Below are 23,771 nucleotides of genomic sequence, written 5' to 3'. Positions count from 1 at the left end.
ATTAGGTACGCTGTAAGGGTCTTTAAGAAGTTTTCAAGTGAGTTTAAAGATATTTTTTTTTTATATATTGGATTAATTAAAAAAAAACAGATCCATGATTATTTGGAAACACCAATTTTTAAGAGTTGTTGACTGCCCATAGACTATAAACGTGTTGGTGGTCCACACCTATCTCTGCAAGGACGTTTTAAAAAGTCCAGAGGCGTTTCCTGTCTACGCCTCTCCCACTCCATCAGCGTTAAATATATCACTTATTTTATTACACAATATCGAAACCCTATATGTTCTGAGAAAACAAGACCAAATAAAAATATGTTGGCAGAGGAATAGAACGACAATTTGCTATTAAATTGCCACATGGCTATAACTTGAATGAGGCCACTACATTAGGTCCACCTTATTAGTACTTGATAGGAGCCTGAATTCTTGCTAGAATGAATTCAACAAGTGCTAGAAACCTTTATTACAGATTCTGATTATTAACTTCACTCTGTCTATTCCACTGCATATGGGTGGGGAACCTTTTTTCTGCCAAGGGCCATTTGGATATTTATAACATCTTTCGCGGGTCATACAAAATTATCAACTTAAAAATTAGCCAGCTATATTTGGTCAAACATTGAATTAACTAACCCCTAATGTGATGGCTGGAAGTGCCGTTCTTTGGTGAGGCATGTCTGAGTAGGCTGTGGCTCACGGCAAATGCATTTAGGTCCTAACACTACATGAGGCCACAGCTAAATTTCTACATTTTAGGAGCAGGAGGAGGGCAGAGAGAGCCAAGTAGTGTCATCTAGTGTCTACTAGTGAATGAGGCGGCGGCAGTCTGAGTAAGGTCGGTAAGTGCCGGCCCAGGAGTGGACCAGTCCAGTCACCTGACCTAAGTCACTTGACCTCACGTCACTAGCAGTAGGAGTGGCTATGCCTCAGATTGAGTGTACAATCCCATCAATATGAGGTCAGACTGCAGAAAGCTTCATCCATTTAGATGCCAGCTACTGCTTTAACAGAACTGTGCCCCTTATAGGGTTGTCCTACAATTAAACAGTTCGTAAAATTACAGTAAGTGGGTTTCCGACCTCTGTGACCTCCATCATTACTGAGAACAGTGAATCGGAACTCTGCTTCTTCCAGTGGTTGCATGCGCACGGCTTATTCTCTGACCGGAAATAGAGACTTGTGGCCCTTTGTTCTTTGCAACTGTGGGGTGCCGGAGGGCCAGAACAAATGACTTTGCAGGCCTTATCCCAGACGTCTCAAACATGCGGGCTGCATGTGGCCCCCAAGGCTGTCATCTGCGGCCCGCGGGGCACCGTAGCTCCTTCAGGAGAGGAGAGAGCAGGCCGAAGGAGGAGTCCGCCGGCGAATAATGAAGCCCCTAACGTCACTGTCTATTTATGGACAGTGATGTCAGGGGCTTCCCCAGAGCCGGAGTCGCAGAGCTTATACTAGCTCTCTGCTCCGGGACTTCTTCTCTTAGGAAGCCCCTGACATCACTGTCCATATATGGACAGGTATATCAGGAGCAGAGCTGGAGTCCCAGGCAGAGCGCTACTAGCACTCTGCCCGGGAATCCAGCTCTGGGGTTGCCCCTGACATCACATTCGGGTTGTTATAGTAATGTAGTATTATAGTAATGTAGTATTGTTAGGGTATGTTCACACGGAGTGTTTTTAGCCGGTTTATTTCGGGCCGTAAACGTCCTGAAAAATGGCTGAAAAATCTAGAAAAACAGCTCCAAAAACGGCCATTAAAAATGCAGCGAAGATTCCTGGACGTCGGGCACCATCACCTGGTTTGGTAGATGTGCCATCTTCAAGATGAACATTCTGCCCCGGATTTTGTATCTCTTACAAGCCTTGCCGGTACATGTCCCACGTCGATTCTTCCAAGCCCTGGGTGGGGAAGCCAGCGCGCATCGCGCGGTCCCTGCTTTTTCGTGCCAAGTGTGATGGTGGCATTGGTCTCCCAGATTTTGTCTCCTATCACCAGGCCTCTCATTTTGCACGAATATTGGACTGGTTCAGGCACACGGGGATCAAACAGTGGGTGTCTATGGAACAGTCCTTTTTTGAGGTCCTGTTGCAGGCTCTGCCTTGGTTAGGCACACGTGTCTCCCTCTCGGCTCGAATGCATCCGACAATAGGGCCCACCCTGGAAGGAGATGTCTCCGTCCCCATTGCCCTTGTTCCCTATCTTGGGCAACCCGGCATTCCCACCGGGACAGGAGGGGGGCCCCTTCCGACACTGGTTTAGGGCGGGCAAGGGCTACGCGGATAATTTTATACAGGATTCGGCCTGGATGACCAGTTCACAGCTGTTATCCTTGTCAGAACCCATCTCCTTTACCGCCTGGCAGGTCACCCAGTTAAGAAATTTCATTACATCCCTATCTAACCCTCAGGCATATTCGCGAGACTGCACACCTTTCGAACGACTATGCAGGGGCACGACCTCGGTGCGCCACTCATTGTCCAGGCTCTATGCGCTGCTGATCTCCCCCTCTACATTACATTCACTGCAGAACAGACGGATCGTCTGTTTACTATGTCCCACAAATCATCCATGGCCAGCCGAATTCAAGAAGCAGGATTTAAGATCCTGTCACGTTGGTATAGGGTGCCTTCCAGATTGCATGCAATGATTCCGGCGGTCTCTCCGTTGTGTTGGAGATGTGGGGGCCAGATGGGCACGATTTTGCATATCTTTTGGGTGTGCCCGCAGCTGTCAGACTTTTGGGCTGAGGTGTGGCGCATTTCTTCTAAATTTACGGACTTTCCTCTTCCGCGTTCTCCAGCTCTGTTCCTGCTCCATTTGTGCGAGGTCCCCTTATCTACATACCGACGCTCGGTGGTTTCGCCACTTGGTGAATGCTGCTAGGGCTTGTGTTCCCGTGTTATGGAGACAAACCTGTCCACCTACAGTGGGCATGTGGTTCGGCAAGATTCAGGAGATCATGAGAATGGAGGACCTCACGGCATCAATGAGAGGGGCTCATGCCAAATTTATCCAAACGTGGCGTGAGTGGATTCGATTCCAATTATCCGTGGAGTATAGGACCTGTAATGCCGGGGTAGGGAGACAGACAGGTGAGCCCTAATCTACCCGCCACTCAGTCCCTGCCTACTTGCAACGGCCCGTCCTAGGCGACGGCGTACAACTGGGCGACGGTCCCTACGCTCACTATGTGCACGACAAACAGACAAGGGTACACAGAAGCTCGGGGAATGGGGCAGTTGCCCACGGCAACACCGTAAGCAACAAGAGTAGTGAACGAGTCGAGTCAAACCAGGAGTGTACGAGGTACCAAACGCAGAGAAGGAGAGTAGTGAACGAGCCGAGTCAAACCAGGAGTGTACAAGGTACCAAACGCAGAGCAGGAGAGTAGTCAGTAAGCCAGGGTCAATATGGAGCAGAGGACAAGTACAAGCAGCAGCAGCAGAGCCAGGAAACAGACAGAATCACAGGCAAAGGAGGAGCAGGAAGTGAAGGTATAAATAGACAGAGGGCGCGAGCTAGCTCCATCTGGCCAGGCTGTGATAGGCTCTCCCACTCCTCAGCCTCCCATCCTGATTGGTAGAAGAAGGGGTCACTCGATCAGACTTAGGAGCAGGTGCAGACTGACTAACCACGGGCGTCGACACAGAAGCTGTGTCTGGCAGAGCCTTTACAGGACCATTATGGCCTCCTGTTTCGCTTCCTAGATTTATGTGTGTGAGGTCAGCTTCCTCCCCTACCTCCCTTTCCCTTTCTCTCTGCCCCCCCCCCTTCTTTTCTGTTCTTCTATATTTCTAGTCTGTCCTTCTTTGGTTTCATGCATGGCTGCTGGTTCGGGATGTATAAAATTTGCGGTTTCTTCCGGATTGATGCAGATGACGGTCAGAGCTGTGTATTGTATCTCTTGCATTGCACTTATTGTTATCATACTTACTGGCCTGTGAGCCGATGTCTGTGCTGTTTATGTCGGCACTATCTTCTTGGTGTTTGAAAAATGAAAATAAAAGAATTAAAAAAAAAAAATGCAGCGAAAAACGAGACTTTGATTAAAAAACGTCTGAAAATCAGGAGGTTGGAGCAGAATTATCTTGGTCTTTATGGCAAAAAATGGCTAGGTGCTTAAGGGGCTAATAAGCAGATGACACCCTGGGATGCGCCCTGCCGCTTTCAAGTTTGTACGTTGAATATTATAGCGGAGTAAAAGCCATCTTTCCCTTACGACACTATTGGCTCTCATTTACCCATCGGCCACATCAGACCTGCAAACTCCTGTGGGTGCAATTTACCAGCCCACACGCCTTGAATTCCATCCAGTTCCAAATTAGCTTTTAAAAATAATGTTATGAGTACGAGCAGCTCGGAGGAGTAAAAACACACAGACACGTTACTGTATGAAAATCCTTCTACTTTATTCTTATCAGCATGTATATTTATACTCCGACAATAACAAGTTTTCAACAACAAATGAGTCAGAAAGTTTAGATAAAGTTCCAGAACTTAATTGGCTCTTAGGGGGGCCGTTCCCTTATCTTCCCAATTATTGCTGCGTAGGCTCTGCACCCGGCCCTATGACTCTCCATTTTAATTCTTATTATTGCTGCGTAGGCTTTGCACCCGGCCCTATGATTCTCCATTTTAATTCTTATTATTACTGCGTAGTACTTTGCACACGGCCTACTGCCTTAAAGTCCCAGAGCATCTACCTTCTAATATAACTAACTTGTACAAGCATATAAAGATATGAGTATATAAGGTATACAGTAAGTCTAAAACACTTTGGAAAATATTTTTGCTTTCACATTTCCCACCTTTTGTGATTTTATAGGTCTGGTAATCTTTACCTGCCTCTAATTTCACAACAACCTGTCACTTCTTTCTAGAGGCCTCGCTGTGAAAGCTCTCCGTATCTTATAAAACGCATAACAGTTAAAACAAGTCATAATAACAAAAACAATCATAATACATATTAGTGGTTGGAATAAGTAGCTTAGTACTGAACTGGCAGTCGGCGAAAACCCTGTAAATATGTCATACCAGTGATGAGCCGTGTCATCCTTAATCTGGGATCCTAAATATTGCAGCGTTTTCCCACTTATAACAGCATTCATTTTTACTGTTTGTAGTGTAACATTATGTCTCCTAACCATCTCTCTTACCTCTTCTGCGTCTCTTAGAACTTTATTCAACTCATCTAAAGGAAGACTAATATTAGGTGTTGGCAATGGGTCCGGTACCCATACTGTGCTTACAATCTCATCCAAATCCGGGAGAAATACAATAGTCTGGTTTTTCCATTCTATATAGCTAACATTAAATATACATCCGGAAAAGGGTACCTGTAGTGAAAAAGGTTTTAGTGTTTTGGGGTCATCCGTAACCATACATACACTCTGTGGTTTTATCTCTATATACATTGAAAAATGTTCTGCTGGTATTACTGAGAAAGGGCATATATTGTCCTCATATTCCATCAGGCAAGGTTCGTAACTCTCTGATTGTTTGTTACATACATATCCTTTTTTGGTTAAAATACACAAACCTATATCAATAGTTTTGTTTCTGTCAGTTATATGTGGATGTCTAAATTCGGGCCACCAGTATTGGCTATTCTGAGTAAATTCATCAGTCATGACAATAGGTAACACTACATATTTACATACCATCCCAATATTAGTCACCTTATATATTATCAATTTTCCTGAACACCATTCATCTGTACATTCTACTGAGTCTGGGTCAGACCAGCCCCATGTATCATTAGAATTCGCTTGTACTTGTGCCCTTCCCCAGACATGAGGGTGTGTACTCATCAAATCTTGTTGGAATTTATCTTTTTGTCTCATTTCCCATAAAGTCTTAGTGGTGCATATAGTCCAATCTATAAAAGCAGACATATCTTTGTAAGCTCGATATTGGGTGAGTACAGATTCATTAAGGAAATTTTGCTCCACTTTTAACTGTAATTGTTGTGTCTCAAAACTTGTGGGTAACCACTGGGCACCCAAAGCTATGGCTTCTTCTATGTTGCTTCCGACTGAGGCCAATTTATTGGCCATTACTTCTAGCTGTACACCGTTTAGGATTCCCATCCCTGTTCCTGCTCCTCCTAAAAGGGTATCATACCATTCCCTTTTTACTCTACATGCCTTATCCTTAGGAAATGTGATGTTCCAATGCACTATCTTTCTTTGCTCCCTATAGGCCATAGGCACACAAGTCTGGGGAATCTTATTTATCGAGGTGTTTACATGTTCCGGACGCCTACCTCCTCCTAGAGTTTGTATAATTGTTACGAACCAGGTTCTTCCGATGATTCGGGTAGAGTTCACACAAATCACCATTTTTACAGTACTATTCATTAGTATAGGGCTATCTATTTTGGACAATGAACAATTAGTCAGCATTCCTGACCGATTACTATGATCTCTCAAATCTTGCAAACGCATTAATCTGCTCATGTCGCAGCAGGACATTTTCACCCGGGCTTCATAAGTCACATTTGTTACAGTATCCTCATCAGGGAATTTCATATATATTACTCCCCGCTGGGATCCACCTCCCGTATACCAGTCTACAAGTTCGTTGGTCTTGGTAATGTTAAATAATCCGCTACAAATTTGTCTAGAAGGACAACTAAATCCATCTTGAATCCGAATGTTGTTGGATATTACCCATCCCCACTGCAATGTCCCTTGCATTCTAGTTATCGCATGTGCGGGAGCTCTGGATTCGGACCTGTGAAGAATAAGTCCCACCACCCCCAAAATCAGCAAAATCTTCATCTTGATTCTTTAGATGACCTTTCTCTTTCGTCTTCTGGCGTGTAGAGAACCTTCTTACAATGGCTGGCGTGGATCCAACTGGCTTTTCCTTCAAGTTTCACTGAAGTACTTGTGGTCAGGAGCACCTGAAACGGACCGTCAAATCTGGGATCAAGACTTTTCCGAACGTGTCTCTTGACCACTACCCAATCTCCTGGTACGAGGGAATGTGCACCACCTAGAGAATTTGGGTCTGGAATAGAAGAAAATACTTGACCATGCACTTTAGCCAGTTGTTTATGCAAGGCACATACATAATCTGTGAGTCTACCGTACTGCATCTGGAGCACCTGTGGAAAGTACAATCCTAACCTAGGACCTCCCCCAAATAGAATCTCATAGGGACTCAGACCTGTCTTTTTATTGGGCGTATATCTTACTGAAAATAAAGCCAGGGGAAGACACTCTGTCCATGGTTTATCTGTTTCCACCATAGCCTTCTGTATTTTCAGTTTTAGAGTCTCATTCATCCTTTCAACCTTACCGCTACTTTGTGGATGGTATGGGGTGTGGAATGCCTGTTCTATCCCTAAAATTGACATAATATGTTGCATAATTTCTCCTGTAAAGTGAGTACCTCTATCACTTTCAATAGTCTCTGGTACACCATACCTGCAAATCACTTCTGCCATCAACTTCTTGGCGGTGGAGGTGGCATTGGCCTTTGACACTGGAAACGCTTCGGGCCATCCTGAAAACATATCAACACATACCAAAACATACTCATAGGTTCCCACCTTTGGCAATTGGATATAGTCAATCTGTAGTCTCTGAAAAGGATACAGGGGTCTTGGCATGTGTCTCATAGGGACCTTTACCACCTTACCAATATTGTTCTGGGCACAGATCATACACCCCTGCGTATACTGGGCTGCTAATGTCCCAAACCCTGGAGCAAACCAGTACCGACTAACCAGGTTGCACATAGTTGTTTTTGACTGGTGGGTAATCCCATGGGCTACTTGAGCCATCATGGGGTATAGTGTCCTGGGCAGGCATACCCGTCCCTCTAAATACCACAAACCATCAGTCTTTGCTTCAGCCCCTTTACCTGTCCATTTGATCTTTTCTTCATCTGTGGTTTGTCTCTGTAGTGTCAGCAAAATATCCGAGCTGACTGAAGTGTGTATATCCTCTAGGTTGGTGATTACGAAAGTGTTGGCCAGAATAGGCCTTGTCCTTGCTACCTCTTTAGCGGTTTTGTCTGCAAAGTCATTTTCTTTAGCCTCTTCACTGCTGTTTCTTGTGTGAGCCCTGATCTTCACCACTGCCACCTCTTTTGGCAACAATAAACTTTCCATCAAATATTTGACTAGATCTGCATTTTTAATAGGTGTACCCGCTGATGTGAGGAACGCCCTTACTCTCCAAATAGGACCATAGTCATGTGCTATGCCAAAAGCATATCTGGAATCTGTGTATATGTTAGCTGTCTTTCCCTCAGCTTGTCTACATGCTTCGGCTAAAGCTTTCATCTCCGCTTCTTGTGCTGACATGTGCGGTGGGAGTGCTTCTGCTTTACATACTTCATATGGGGTGACCACCGCATACCCTGTATAAAATTTACCATCTATACCATACCTGGAACCATCCACAAAGAGAACTAACTCTGGATTCTGTAATGGTGAATCCTTAATATGTTCAAACCCCATTGTCTCTTGTTGCATGAGCTGCGAGCAGTCATGATCATCCTGTGAAGGAAGAAAATCTGACCAAATACCTGATTCTTCTCCCCCTTGCTCCAGAGGCAGTAAAGTAGCTGGGTTCAGAGTAGTACAACGTTGAATAGTGACATTATCAGGTAACTGTAAGGCACATTGAATTTTCGTATGCCGAGCAACAGAGAGATGTTTTGGCTGTACTTGAGATAAAAGAGCAGACATATCATGAGGAGCATAAACAGTTACAGGAAAATCAAGGACAATCTGTTGAGCTTTGTCTAATACTTCTGTAGCAGCAATTAACGCTCTAACACAAGATGGGGACCCTCTAGCAACTGGGTCCAGCCGTACAGAATAATATGCAACAGGCCTTTGTTTTTGGCCATGGTCCTGTGTGAGAACCGCTGTAGCGTGTCCATTTAATTCCGTGGTATACAGTCGGAAACATTTGTTGTAATCAGGAATACCCAGTGCTGGGGCTGTCTGAATACTCAATCTAAGACTATAAAAATTTTCCTCTGCTTCTGGTGACACCTGAAAGGGAGTTGCAGCAAGACAATCGTAAAGAGGTTGCATAAGAGCAGAAGCATTGCGAACCCAGGGGCGACAGTAAGAAATAAGTCCCAAAAATGTGCGCATAGCAGACTGAGTTTTTGGCAGAGGGATACTAGTAACAGCTTAGATCCTTTCAGGTGTAAGGTGTCGAATACCAGGAGAAATACAGTGTCCTAAAAATACAACAGTTTGCTGACAAAGTTGAAGCTTCGCTTTGCTGGCCTTGCAGCCTGACTGTGTTAGGAAACAGAGCAAAGAAACACTGGAGCTCTCACATTGCTGCCTGGAGGGGCAGCAAAGGAGGAGATCATCCACATATTGTAGTAGAACTACTCCTGGGCCGGGGTCCCAGTCACTGAAAATCGGAGTCATAGCAGAGGTATACATACTGGGGGAGTTGTGAGCCCCCTGGGGTAATACCTTCTAAGCAAGTTGTGCATAATTGTGCGTGAAGGCGAAAATATACCAACAGTCAGGATGAAGAGGAACAGAGAAAAAAGCATTAGCCAGATCTACTACCGTAAACCAGCATGACGTAGCAGGGATCTGTGCCAATAGAGTTTGGGGGTTAGGTACAATAGGTGTATTGAATACTGTAGCGTCATTGACAGCTCTGAGGTCATGGACCATGCGGTACTTGGCCGGTTGTCCCGGCTCTGCCTTTTTCTTTACTGGGAAAAGGGGTGTGTTACATGGGGAGACTATGGGAGTTAAGACCCCCGCAGCAAGGTACGCCTTCACCTGCTGTGATATAGCATCTGATTGTGCTATTATAAGGGGGTACTGTTTCCTGTAGGGGAGGGGCACCCCCGGTTTAAGATCTACCCTTACGGGGGGGGGGACTTTGAGGATCCCTACATCAGTGGGTCCTGTTGACCATAGCCCATCTGGCACTTGTGCCAGTAGGCTATCTATCTGTTGTTGGCCTAATAAAACAAAGGACGGGGACTCAGTATCCCATGGATTCAGGTTTGTAGCTGTTAATATACATAAGTCCTCCTCATCAATGGTTCCTCTCAACATAATGGTGCCATTCGCACAATATTCAATTCTAGCTCTTAGTCTTTCTAAAACATCAGCACCTAGTAAATTTATTGGAGTTGTTTCACAGGTGACAAGTTTTGTGACTATAGATTGGTGTGGACCAAACCGTAGAACAACCGGTTTCGTAACTTGATTTGGGTGGGACCTCCCATCTACTCCCACGCAAATCTGGGTGTCATCTGATAACAAATCTGCTGGCAGTTCTCTAGGGTTAACAACAGTCACGGCAGCTCCAGTATCTATCAGGAAAGGGATCGGGGTACCATCATTGACAGACAAGGACATTAAAGGGGCGGGGCCTAATTTTACTGCCATGGTGTGGGCGGATTCGCCTATATCTGGACTGCCGACCCTTCATGCTTGATGGGGCTTGTACTGGGGCTGCTGCGTGTCTCCCTGTTGCCTTTGATTTCCTTGGGGAAGGTCCGGCTGTGAAGCCCATCCCCCTTGGATCCCACCTGGTCCTATCTGTGGGTTCATATTTCTAGGTGTTTTGCAGTATCTTTGGAGATGTCCCTGCTCGCCACAATTATAGCAGATGACCATCCTCCTGCCCCGTGTCTGTACATACTGCGGTTGGATCATTTGTCCCCCTTGGCAAGGATACTGCATATACTGTGCTGGGGGTGGCTGGTAGGGCTGTTGTTGGATCGGCGGCCCTGGTTGCCTAAAGGGGCCAGGTTGCATATAAGCTACTCCAGCGGGTTTCTTTCTGGTTTTCTTTAGATCTAACTCTACCCCTTGGGCTACCTTCACTAGGTCACTGGTCGCCATGCCTCTCCACTCGGGTCTAGCGGTCTGCACTGCCTCCCGCAAGCTTTTCTTAAGCCCCTCTATAAACGCAGCTGTCAACATCCTGGTATCTAGGGGTCTTTCCTTGTAACCCATATCCTTCCATTGGGACCTCAGTCTAGCATAGTATTTGTCAATACTCTGTGTTATCCTGAGTTGTGTCAGTCAAACTCTGTCCCTTTTGTCCTTGTTGGGTTACTGCCCACTGTTTTATCTGGGCTACAAACTGTTCTCTTGAAAAGTTAGTACAGTCACTAGGTTCCTCGGTCACATAGTCACGGGGGACCCTTAGATCGTCCTCTATGGTGGAGTATATATCGGGACATTGTATTTTACACACCATGTCCAGATCTTTCCACGTAGCGTTATACAATCTCTGCATCTTTGTTATTTGTTCTGCCCACTTAACTGGTTTCTCTTCTGGGTCGGGCATTCCCTCAATTATACTCTTTATGTCCCCTGGACTCCAAGGTTTATACAAGTGTACATTTCCCTGGTCTACCTGAGTTTTTGAGCTCTGAGCTATTGCCCTCAAACTTTCTCCTATTCCTTCCACTATCCCCGCAATTTCTTCATCCCTCAGCTTTTCCCTTTTGGGCTCTTTTATGGGAGTGGTTAGAGAATCATCCTGATTCATGTGTCCCGACAAGTCGGGCATTCCATTGACCTCAACCTCTGATTCTTCCTCTCCCGTCACTCCCATTACATTAGCATCTTTCCCTTTTAACATGCCTAAAAAGGGATTATTTGCTGAGCCACGAGTATAGGTAATCACGGGATACAAGCCAGGGGCGGGGGCGTCTGCTCGGGGACGGTGAGCCCCACAGTTAGAGCACACCTCTCTCCAGTCAGGATTCTGGACACCGCAATTCAGACAGGTCCAGAAGCCTCCTGGATCTTTCCCTGGGTTGAGTCCCGTGTACCCAGGAGAAAAAGCAAAAAAGGAGACCCCCTAGTGGCTGGCAGGGATAATTAGACAATGAAGAGAAATGTGCCAAGGCACAGAGTCCCAGTTTCCCAGCCACCAGTCGACTAGTCGATAAGTGTCAGTAAAGGCAGTTAAAATATAACTTTTATTATGTATCAAACAGACAGACAACACTAAAGAGTTAAAATTATATCAAGAGACGGCCAGTGTGTGTCACAGGAGTCAGTGTGCATGCACCCAGTGCAACGCTGGACGCAGTGAGAGAGACTGATTCGGCAGCTGCCTCTTGATATAATTTTAACTCTTTAGTGTTGTCTGTCTGTTTTGATACATAATAAGGCCTCGTTTACACGAACGTATTATACGCGCGTGCGACGCGCGTGCTTTGCACGCATGTCGTACGCACCTATATTAGTCAATGGGGCTGTTTAGACGATGCGTGAATTGCGCTCAGCGCGTGTGCGCAGAAAAAAACTCACGACATGTTCTATAATCGTGCGTTTTTCGCGCACTCACGCACCCATTGAAGTCAATGGGTGCGTGAAAACCACGCATGCCGCACGGAAGCACTTCCGTGCGAACTGCGTGATTCGCGCAAGAGCTGTCAAACTCCTGAATGTAAACAGAAAAGCACCACGTGCTTTTCTGTTTACAAACATCCAAACGGAGTGTCAAATTCGAGATGAGCGCACCGAACTTCACCGGGTTCGGCCAAACTCGTTTTGACCGAAACCGGTAAAAAATGTTCGGGTACGCGACGTCAGGAGACAGTCACTGTCCACGGTGCTGAAAGCGTTAAACTGGTTCAGCACCATGGACAGTGACTTCCGCTCCGAAAATCCATGAACCTGTAAAAAAAAAAAGACGTTCTGACTTACCGATAACTCCGGTCCGACCTCCCGAGATGACAGTTCAGTCCAAATGACAGCTGCAGCCAATCACAGGCCAAGCACAGGCTGCAGCCAATCACAGGCTGCAGCGGTCTCATGGACTGCGGCGTCATCCTGGGAGGTGGGGCCGGATGACAAGAGAGGGACGCGTCACCAAGGCAACGGCCGGGAGCCCGGACTGGGGGAAGCAGGAAGTTCTTGGTAAGTATGAAAGTCTTTTTATATTCACAGGTTGGTGTATATTGTGTTCGGCATTCACTGTCGAGGGTGCTGAAAGAGTTACTGCCGATCAGTTAGCTCTTTCAGCACCTTGGACAGTGACGGGCGTCGACTAGCCTCATCTCTATGATGGCGGCTGCGCGAAAATCACGCAGCCGCGCATCATACACGGATGACACACGGAGCAGTCAAATGCCTTTTGCGCGTTTAAAACGCAACAAGGCTGCGTATACGCAGTGCATACGCCATACAAACGTGCGCAAAACGCAGCGTTTTTTGCGCGCGCAAAACGCACACGCTCGTGTAAATGAGGCCTAAAAGTTATATTTTAACTGCCTTTACTGACACTTATCGACTAGCCTTGGCACATTTCTCTTCCGTGTACCCAGGAGACTCCTTAAGTTTTTCCCCAACATCCTCTGTCTCTTTCTTATCATGACTTACTTTCACCTTTTGACCTGTGACCATCCCTACTCCTGTCTTTGGGCTTTCATCATAACATTCATAATATCTCTTCCTACCCACAGTGGTTTCCTTGCATCCTCCTCTCCTCACTTCTTCAGACACATCCCTCCAATCATCCGCTGCCTTTCTCAACTTATTGTCTCTCAACCATCCTTCATTCTTACTGATAGCGGCATCCCATTCATCCACATCAAGCATGCCTCCCCTGGGGAGTCCCAAACCACTCATCAATTTCTTACATCTCTTTACTGCACGTTTGCCCTTTCTTCTTTCCACTATCTCTCGGGCTGGCACTCCTGGCTTCTCTGCTCTAGTAAATAGGTTACCCATCTCTAGGCTGTACTGGGTATCTAACAACTTCTAATATTACTATTCTGGGTCTCTTTCACCCCAAAAATCAAACTAAACTACTATTCTGGGTCTCTTTCACCCCAGAAATCAAAGTGTTCTGGGTCTCTTTCACCCCAAAAATCAAACTGAACTACTATGCTGGGTCTCTTTCACCCCAGAAATCAAACTAAACTACTATTCTGGGTCTCTTTCACCCCAGAAATCAAACTAAACTACTATTCACTATTCTGGCCAGAGTGTTCCATGTTTTATTGTTTTATGGGTATCCTAACAAAGCAATCCCCCTATAGCATGCTCAATGCCGCTATCCATTCCTCTTTCACACAACGGACATGGAAGTCAGGCACTTAGTTTCTAAGGGAGTACAGAGTTCTGGAACTGCAGCTTCATACATTACTCCCTAAGGTGGAGCCTTAGTCATCCGAAAATAGGGGGGGCCAGACTGGGAGATGCAGAGCAAAAATGTAAGAATCAAATCTTCTTACCTTATGCTGCAGCTCTTGGTCTACACATTCCCGTCCGGTCTCCTCTGCCTGGTTCGGGTGGTCTCTGGGTCCTAGTGCTGCAGTCCCTGTTCGGGCGCCAAAAACTGTGGGTGCAATTTACCAGCCCACACGCCTTGAATTCCATCCAGTTCCAAATTAGCTTTTAAAAATGTTATGAGTACGAGCAGCTCGGAGGAGTAAAAACACACAGACATGTTACTGTATGAAAATCCTTCTACTTTATTCTTATCAGCACGTATATTTATACTCCGACAATAACAAGTTTTCAACAACAAATGAGTCAGAAAGTTTAGATAAAGTTCCAGAACTTAATTGGCTCTTAGGGGGGCCGTTCCCTTATCTTCCCAATTATTGCTGCGTAGGCTCTGCACCCGGCCCTATGACTCTCCATTTTAATTCTTATTATTGCTGCGTAGGCTTTGCACCCGGCCCTATGATTCTCCATTTTAATTCTTATTATTATTGCGTAGTACTTTGCACACGGCCTACTGCCTTAAAGTCCCAGAGCATCTACCTTCTAATATAACTAACTTGTACAAGCATATAAAGATATGAGTATATAAGGTATACAGTAAGTCTAAAACACTTTGGAAAATATTTTTGCTTTCACACTCCTAATTGCTAGGATCCAAGCACAGTTGGTGAGGACCCAAGTACTATCATTTACGCTCTAAAATTAAACATGGAATTGAAGGCGTTGAGAGAAGTGTCTGATATATAGACAAATATACAGTAGTCATGAATTCATTCGCTGTGTGTTTCCCACAGATGAATCCAGTAGGAGAAATCCACCAGAGAGATGTCCCAGTCCTCTGCATTCCCAGGACTGTCCAGAGGAAAATCACAATGTCCCAGAGAATCATCAGGTAGATGAAGCTGAGTCCTATACCAGATCTATATAGGGGGGTGTGGAGCTTTTTGGTCCTGCAGTCATAGATGTGGTGATAGATTTTGGTGGTTTCTTATGTTGATCTGTTAGATTCTTCGCACTATCTGCTGTATTGTACTGAATTGTTACATATGTGAAATCAGGGGGAAGATCTGACTTATAATAAAGCGGAGGATAAATCAGAAAAAGAGCGGGTGAGGGGCGATCAACCATGTAAGAGTGAAGTGGAGGAGGAAATTTCAGGAGGTTTTACCACAGGTAAGTTATAATGATTTTAGAAAGTGACTTCAGAGGTTCCTTGCAGATTAACTATTGTTTAAAAATGTTTCCTCATAAATCAATATCAGTATATGAGAAGATAAGAAACTTTGTATTTTATCTTATTACAGAAAAATTGTTTTTTTTCTCCACTTATCAGACTCCTCTCCTCATCCCTCTCCGAATTCTGCTCTGAATTTACTGATAAAATCCATACACAGGTGTCTGCAGACTAAGATCAGGTTAAAGCTACTTCCCATAGAAGTCTATGGAGAGGATGAAGGAATGAGCTGCTGCATAAAGAGAGAGAGACACACAGATGCTGCTTCTAGTAATGCTTTATCGCACACCAGTAGTGAATTGACAGCTACACTGCTCCATTATTTATTTTATAATGTTATCCATGCTGCTTCTGCTTGTAGTAAGTGTTATATCTAACCCCATTGCTGGATTCACAGCTACACTGCTCAGTAGTGCTGTATAATGTTCTCCATGCTGCTTTTGAATGTGAGAGAGAGAGGAGCACAATCTTCTCTGTGTGCTGTGTATGGGAGAGCAGACACACACACATGACAGCTTATTCAGGAAATTCACCCAGAATAATAAGTACACTTTAGGGTAAGGTTCCGCCTTAGCGCTTGTTATGCCGCTGGTAGTGCTTAAGACCTCAACGCCAGACAATCGCAATCACATGGGTGAAGCACGCATCAACACTGACAGAAAACAAAAGGCACAGGTACTCACCAGTGGATAAGTGGAACCAAACACTAAAGGTAGTTGAAGACGGAGACGCCTAAATGGAGTGGATGGCAGATGAATATCAGAATTAACAGCACTCACGGACCCTATCTGAATATCCCACAACAGGAAAAGACAGCTTGTCCGGAGAACAAACGCACAAAAAGCGTAAACAAACCATTGGAACTACTGATCCTAGGATACACATAAAATCCACTATACAAAAACTAGGTCTCTCAGAGTAACAACAGTACAAACAAACACATAGACAAGAACAACATTACCAACTAGAATCTGGAAAGAATTAAGCATATGCCAGAAACAGTATAACCAGCACCTGAGTAATCCAGGCCTGAAGTATATAAAAAAAACAAGAAAAGTACTCTGCCCTAATTAACCAGGCAAAGCTAAATGATGAAAAAATCCAGTCCTGCTGATAATTGTAACATGACCCCCTCCCCCTTTAAAGGAGGTCTGATGAACCTTTAATCCTGGGGTTATCTGGATTAACTGCATGAATGGCTCATATCAATATATCAGAATGGATGTTTCTAGCCGTTCCCACAACTTATCCTCGAGGCCATTGCCCCGCCAGTCAACAAGGTAATTGAGTTGTCTTACACGCCATTCAGAATGAAGGCTCCTCTGGGCCACATACTCAGGCTGACCATGGACCAAAACAAAAGGAGTTCTACAGATCGCTCTTCTAAAAGAAGACACAGTTTTAAAAAGAGAACAATGAAAAGTCCGGGGCATTCTCATGCTTTGTTGTAAATCCAACATAAAGGAAGCTGGATTCATTTGTCTTAAAACTACCAATAAATCTAGACCCAACCTTCTGCATGGTTGGCTCAACAGAATGTTTTTGGTGGACAACCACAATCTAGTTTCCACTTTGAACTTATGTCGTCTGTGGTGGCGATCAAACTCGCGTTTAGCACGAAGGGCAGCTATGCCCAATGCCCCATGGACCTTACTCCACACTGACTTCAATATCTTAATCCTTAGTCTGAGCAATGGAATGTGAAAGCCCACACTGCCGGTAAATGAAGATGCTTTGGGGTGAAAACCATAATTACTGAAAAACGGAGGGAGATTAGTGAATGCATGACACAAATATTATAAGCAAACTCTGTCTACGGCAAAAACTTGAGCTAATCATCATGTTGTTCTGAAACATTACACCAGAGATATTGCTCTAATGTCTGGTTCACTATCTGTTTGACCATTGGTCTGTGGATGATGGGTGGTGGAGAAACCAAAATCAATACCTCAATTTGCACAAAAGGCCTTCCAAAATCTAGCCACAAACTGTGAACCCCTGCCAGATACAATATATTCAGAAATACCATGACGTCTCACCACTTGTTGAACAAAGTGAGTAGCCAGCTTATCAGCAGAGAACAAGCCAGACAAGTGTATAAAATAGGCCATTTTACTGAACCTGTCTACAACAACCCAGTTGGTGTCCCTCCTCCCGGATCTGGGCAACTCGACAATAAATTCCATGGATATCGTATGTGTGTCCATGGTTTCCCGGGATTGGGCAAAGGTTTTAACCGACTAAAGGGTAATGCTGTAGATGTCTTATTGTGAGCACAAATGTCACATTCCCCACCAAACCTTTCTACATCTCTCCTCATATCTGGCCACCAAACAGATCGAGACAAGGTCTTATACATCTTAGTTACACCTGAATGACTCGCCAACATACTACCATGACACTCTAAAAGAACAGCAGGTCTAAGGTTACTAGAAACATACAAACATTGGGTGGGTTTCTCTGGCTGTGCCTGAGTTTGAGCCTGCAGAAGTAAACCACAAATATCCTGTGTTTGCCCTGTCACAATTTTTTCAGGAGGAATGATGAAAGAAGGTACAGGGGTCTCCACATGTTGCTGTAGAAAACTGCAAGAAAGGGCATCAGCCTTAAGGTTTTTGGAACGTTGGTACAAAGATCAATGGAGCAGTCCTGCTCTCTATGAGGGGGAACATTCACAATTTCTCTATAGTCAACAGGCAGACCCTGGAGACTGGTGAATGCGACTAGAATCGGGGAAGTAAAACATCCCCCTGAACAAAAATTTCCTACTGCAGTAATTCTCCTGAAGTCCAATCAAACATTTGATTATGGAGGAACAACCAAGGTTACCCCAAAATAACTGGAAAGGAGGGAGAGAGAACTAAAAGAAAATAAATAGTCTCACAGTGGATACTACCTTCTGAAAACTTCAGACCAGGAGTACGGGATCTTACCGATCCTCCAGACACTTGAGTACCATCCAATGAACAAATGTGAATGGGTTTCTCTGGAGGTGCAGGGATAAAACCCAAATCAATATCTAGAAAATCTTCTGCAGCACCAGAATGAACAAAGGGCTGCATGGAAGAGTACATAGGAAGAGAGAACTACAACTCACAACATGTCCATGCTGCTATTATGGGATATCAGAGGACATTACAGGGAGGGGTATAAGATGGGAGAACTACAACTCCCAGCATGCTGAGGCTGTTATTATGGAATGTCAGAGGACATTGCAGGGTGGAGTTTAAGAGTAAAGAACTACAACTCCCAGCATGTGCAGGCTGTTATAATACAATATCATTCCAGGGAGTAGGTATAAGAGGAGAGAACTACAACTCCCAGCATATCCATGTTGTTATTATTTTATATTAGAGAACATTACAGGTAGGGGTATAAGAGGGGAGAACTACGACTTTCAGCATTTCCAGACTTATTATTGGATATTAGAAGACATTACAGGGAGGGATATACGAGGAGAGGACTACAATTCCCAGCATTTCCCTGGCTTACACAATTGCTGACAACCTATAGAAGAAGAAAATACTGAATCCATCACTTCTCCACACAGCACAGGAGCCCTGCCCCCTCACAGAGCTCCTTTACAGGGCTCTGCCGTCACCAAGCCCCGCCCCCTCATGTCACGTGATCATCACAGTTCCTTCATCCACCGTTCATTCTTTCCACTTCTAAGGTCCTCCCCCTGATTCACCAGTCACGTGATCTTGATACCGTCACAGGTTCTTCATCCACTACTACTCTTTATTGCTGAGCTCCACCCCTCCTTTGCCGGTCTCATAATGGTGACATCATCACAGGTCCTTCATCGATTGCAGCGTACGAGGTAGAGAGCAGGCGCTTGTCGAGTGTTCTCTCTGTTATCAGTCACCCCTCCCTGTATGACATGGGAGAGACGCACGCTGGGTGTACAGTAACTCCGCCCATGCCACCTATTACAGGGGTTGTACCAGGAAGGACATTTATCAGCCATCCACAGGAGAAGTCACTGGGGTGTATCACTTCCTTATCCGTCCTGCAGGTGTGAACAGAGCCTTAGTTACAGAGGGACATACAATTACTATTAGCTACACGAGAGAGGGTCATGATCACAATCTACGAGGAATAGAGGAACACAATATGAATAAGGAGTTTCTTATATTTCCACTACTGTAATAAATAAGAATGTTACACGTCTCTGAAGTCCCCGCATCTCTGAGGTCACGTCTAATATCTCATCATTTATAGTCCCAGGATTAGCCATAAAAATCTGATAATTGGGGGTCCCACCGCTATGTGGAGAACGGGGATCCCCTGACCCGCCTGGTGAGGTGATGACTGCATCCAGGTGGAGAATGAATGGAGAGGTGACCACACATGTGCACAACTCTCTCCATTCGCTGGTATAGGAGTTCCAGAAACAGCCGAGCATGGCCAGAGGTGGAGCCGTATCTATCAGACATTTCTGTCATATCCTTGGGAGAAATGTCTGTTTTGGGAATACCCTTTTAATCCATGTGGTGACTGCTCTGAGAAGCTGTTTCTCTCAATGCTCAACAAGTGGGGTTCTGTATTTCACACATGATGTTGTCCCCTGTATGATTTCCAGCTGCTCCTGTCTTAATAAAGACATATGCAGTACTAGTGTTAGGAAAACACCTGTTTCCTTAAGGTTGCTACGACAACCTGTCTAGCTTCTGGGCATTTCTTCTTTTACCTTGAACTTATCTCTCTTCTCTGTCCTTCTGCCAATCAGCTGTGGGGTTGTATTTATATGTCTTTTCCCACCTGTCTTTGCTTGTGAATTTTCCTATCTCCTGGTTTCTGATCAAGCTCCTGACTTCTCCTGCACTTCTATTTTCTGGACCTCGTGTATACGGACCTTGGCTTGTCTTTCGTTAACCCTCTGCTTACGGATTCTGATTATCCGCTCCCGGCTGGTTTTGTCCGTGGCTTGTCTGTTTACCTCTACTCCGTTTTTGGACTTTCAGTTAACCTACTGGCTGTCTGGTTTCCAGCTCAGGTTTTCCTGCATTGCACTTTTTCAAAAATACACTCTGTTAAGACAACCTGGGTTCTAAGCAGAAAAGTCCATCCCACCTTGCGGTCGGCTCTGGCGAACACCTTGGAGTAGCCTTAGACAGCGTCGATCAGAGTGGATTTGAGGTTGTGGGTTTACGTGCATGTCCTCTCCCGGCAGGCTCCAGCAGCCTTAAGGTATCGCTCCACTTGCATTTCCATAACAAATAGATCCTCCAGTTCCTTCAGTTTTTGACTCTTCTCCTCCACAGCGATCCTTCTGAATGACCCACCAAGGATGGACAAGGACAGGAATGAGATAAGCAGAAGATTATTAAATTCCACCTTGGAGATCATTTACCTGTTGAGCGGAGAGGTAAACTTTTCTACATTATAGAACAAGTCACACATAGGGACAATACATGATAGGAAGAATCCAGTGTCCTGTATAACAGCGTCCAGACCTTCCAAGTGACGTCAATAAGCCAACAACAGAAAAGCTGAAGTTCAGCCACCAATATGGTCAGTTATGTGTCATGTCACCAATGCAGCAATAGTAATGTTGTAGAGCAATGAGAATGACAAAGAAAACCTATATATGTCTCATATTACCATACCATACAAGAAAGAATCTTTAGACATGTATTTAGTCCAAAATCTAATTTTTATTATTCCATAAATATGGAAAAAAAAAACACATAAATATACATAAAAATATTAACCCGTTCGTGACCGCCAATACGCCTTTTCACGGCGGCCACTAATGGGCTTTAAACGCCTTTTTACGGCATTGCATCAGGATAAATAAACAGAGCAGGGAGATGTCAAATCTCCCTGCTCTCAGCTGCCAGAGGTAGCTGAGGGCTGGGGGCGTCCCTGCTCGAACGTGTGAGCTCAATATAAGTATCGATCTCATCCGTTTAACCCTTCAGATGTGGTGCTGAATAGCGTGCACCGCATCTGAGTGGTTTTGGAGAGAGGGAGGGAGCTCCCTCTCTCTCCCACTGACACCCGGGTATAAAATCGCCGAGTGTCTGTGTCATCCGATGGCAGCCGGGGGCCTAATAAAGGACCCCAGGTCTGCCTGTAGCGAATGCCTGCTAGTTCATGCCAGAGGCATGACCTAGCAGATGCCTGTCCGTTTTAAACGGACAGGAGTTAATACACTGCAATACAAAAGTATTGCAGTGTATTATAATAGCGATGGGAGAATCGCATATTAAAGTCCCCTAGTGGGACTAGTAAAAAAGTTTAATAAAGTTAATAAAAAAAATGTTAAAAAAATGAAAAACCCACTTTTTCCCCTTACTTAAAAAAACAAAATAAAGTAAAAAAGTTACGCATATTTGGTATCGCCGCATCCGTAACGACCCCGACTATAAATCTATTACATTATTTAACCCGCACGTTGAACGCTGTAAAAAACTATGGAAAAAGTTTTCTGAATGTGATAAAAAGTGATCAAAAAGTCGCATTTACTCCAAAATGGTACCAATAAAAATTAATAAACAAATAAAGTCTTCCCGCAAAAAAAAAGCCCTCATACAACTGCATCGGCGGAACAATAAAAAAGTTATGGCTCTTCAAATATGGAGACACAAAAACAAATAATTTTGAAAAAAAAGCGTTTTTACTGTGTAAAAGTAGTAAAACATACAAAAACTATACAAAGTTGGTATCGTTGCAATCGTAACAACCCGCTGAATAAAGTTATTGTGTTATTTATACCACATGGTAAACGGCGTAGATTTAAGACGCGAAAAAGAGTGGCGAAATTTCATTTTTTTTCTATTCCCCCACAAAAAAAAGTTAATAAAAGTTAATCAATAAATTAATATGTACCTCAAAATGGTGCTATTAAAAAATACAACTTGTCCCGCAAAAAACAAGACCTTCTACAGCTATGTCGACCCAAAAATATAAAAGTTATAGCTCTTGGAATGCGACAATGGAAAAAACGTAAAAAATGGCTTGGTCATTACGGTTTAAAATAGGCTGGTCATTAAGGGGTTAAAACATACTTAAAAAGGAAAAACCTCTGAGATCATCAGAAAATAACCACCATTGCCTAATCTATATGATAATACATAATGTGCAATAGGCAGGGCAACAACACTCAGGGAGAGCAAGTAATATGCTTCTAGACAGAGGTCCACTAGCACATCCACCTTCAATGTAGTCTATAAAGTAATAGATGACTAACCTACATAAATGATCAGCAGAACTTCATATCCATTACCTGTGGCTGGCATGATGGCTATCAGTGATCTCAGGAGAGGAACACCTCGACGCGCGTTTCACACCCTTTGTCAGGAGATGATGTTAGTGTACTGGAATCTGGTTTAAATAATGTACCTGTATACTGGTGACCAGTGGCGCATAGCGATTCATTAAGCCGTCCCACGTGTGTCTTCCGCGTCAGGAGCGTACTGTGCAGTGGCAGATTTCTCCATCATCTGCACTTCCGCCCTAACTCTGACAACTTCCGGCACAATATGTAGACAGCCAATCAAGCGCATGCGCACATCACCCTATGTGTCAAAAATCTAGTTTTTAGAGTCTGAATCTGCCGTACAGACTTTTCAGAGAATTAATTCAAAGAGGAGTTCATGATGTTTTCAATATCAACCAACACCCATCAATCCACGTCACAGTTAGTTATATATATATATACTTATTTTGTATATGTATATGTATATATATATATATCTGTATGACAATGTCACACACTGAATCCCTTACAAGCATTGTAAATATAGCATACACTGGAGTGCATCACTCCACTATGCAGTACAGCGCGTACAAACGGTGGAGGAACGATTAGGTAAGATCACCACCAGTGCCCAACATCGGTGGTGAAAGTCACCCACCCGGACCCCCATAGCAGCACACACTGCACCACACACCACTGCGAGAGACATATGACATATCACACACTAAATCCGTTGCAAACACTATAAATATAACGTAAACTGGAGTGCATCAAACCACTATGCAGTACAGTGTGCACCAGCGACAGAGGAACGGATAGGGAAGTCCACCAACAGTGCCCAACACCGGTGTGGGGGTTCCCCACCCAGCAGCACACACTGCACCCCACAATACCATGAGACACATAGTAAATGAAAAAATAGAAATACACACACACAAAGGTGTGTGTAAGGTTTGAATATGATCGTGAAGGACACCACCCACATCAGTGAGAGGTGACAATTCACCGAGCACACCCCAACCAGGGATGCCAATAATACACACGTACGTACAAATAAGAGCATATGTGGTAAAGGATAATATGTGGGAGATGATGACATATGGTAATGTATACAAACTCTAAATATA

The 23,771-nt window shown here is 44.5% G+C and overlaps 1 protein-coding gene across 1 annotated transcript in view; it reads left to right on the top strand.

Moving 5' to 3' along the window:
• The window catches only part of LOC142656178 (uncharacterized), a 75,633-nt gene that overhangs the window by 15,785 nt on the left and 36,077 nt on the right, over positions 1 to 23,771 (top strand). The window contains exons 5-7 of the mRNA XM_075831099.1: positions 14,998 to 15,095; positions 15,262 to 15,376; positions 20,705 to 20,808. Of these exons, the coding sequence (XP_075687214.1) occupies positions 14,998 to 15,095; positions 15,262 to 15,376; positions 20,705 to 20,808 (317 nt within the window). The remainder of the gene's footprint in view (positions 1 to 14,997; positions 15,096 to 15,261; positions 15,377 to 20,704; positions 20,809 to 23,771) is intronic.

This window comes from Rhinoderma darwinii, chromosome 1, assembly GCF_050947455.1.
Source record: "Rhinoderma darwinii isolate aRhiDar2 chromosome 1, aRhiDar2.hap1, whole genome shotgun sequence".
NCBI lineage: Eukaryota > Metazoa > Chordata > Amphibia > Anura > Rhinodermatidae > Rhinoderma > Rhinoderma darwinii.
Note: the sequence above shows the minus strand (reverse complement) of the source record. Positions and strands in the feature narration are given on the sequence as shown.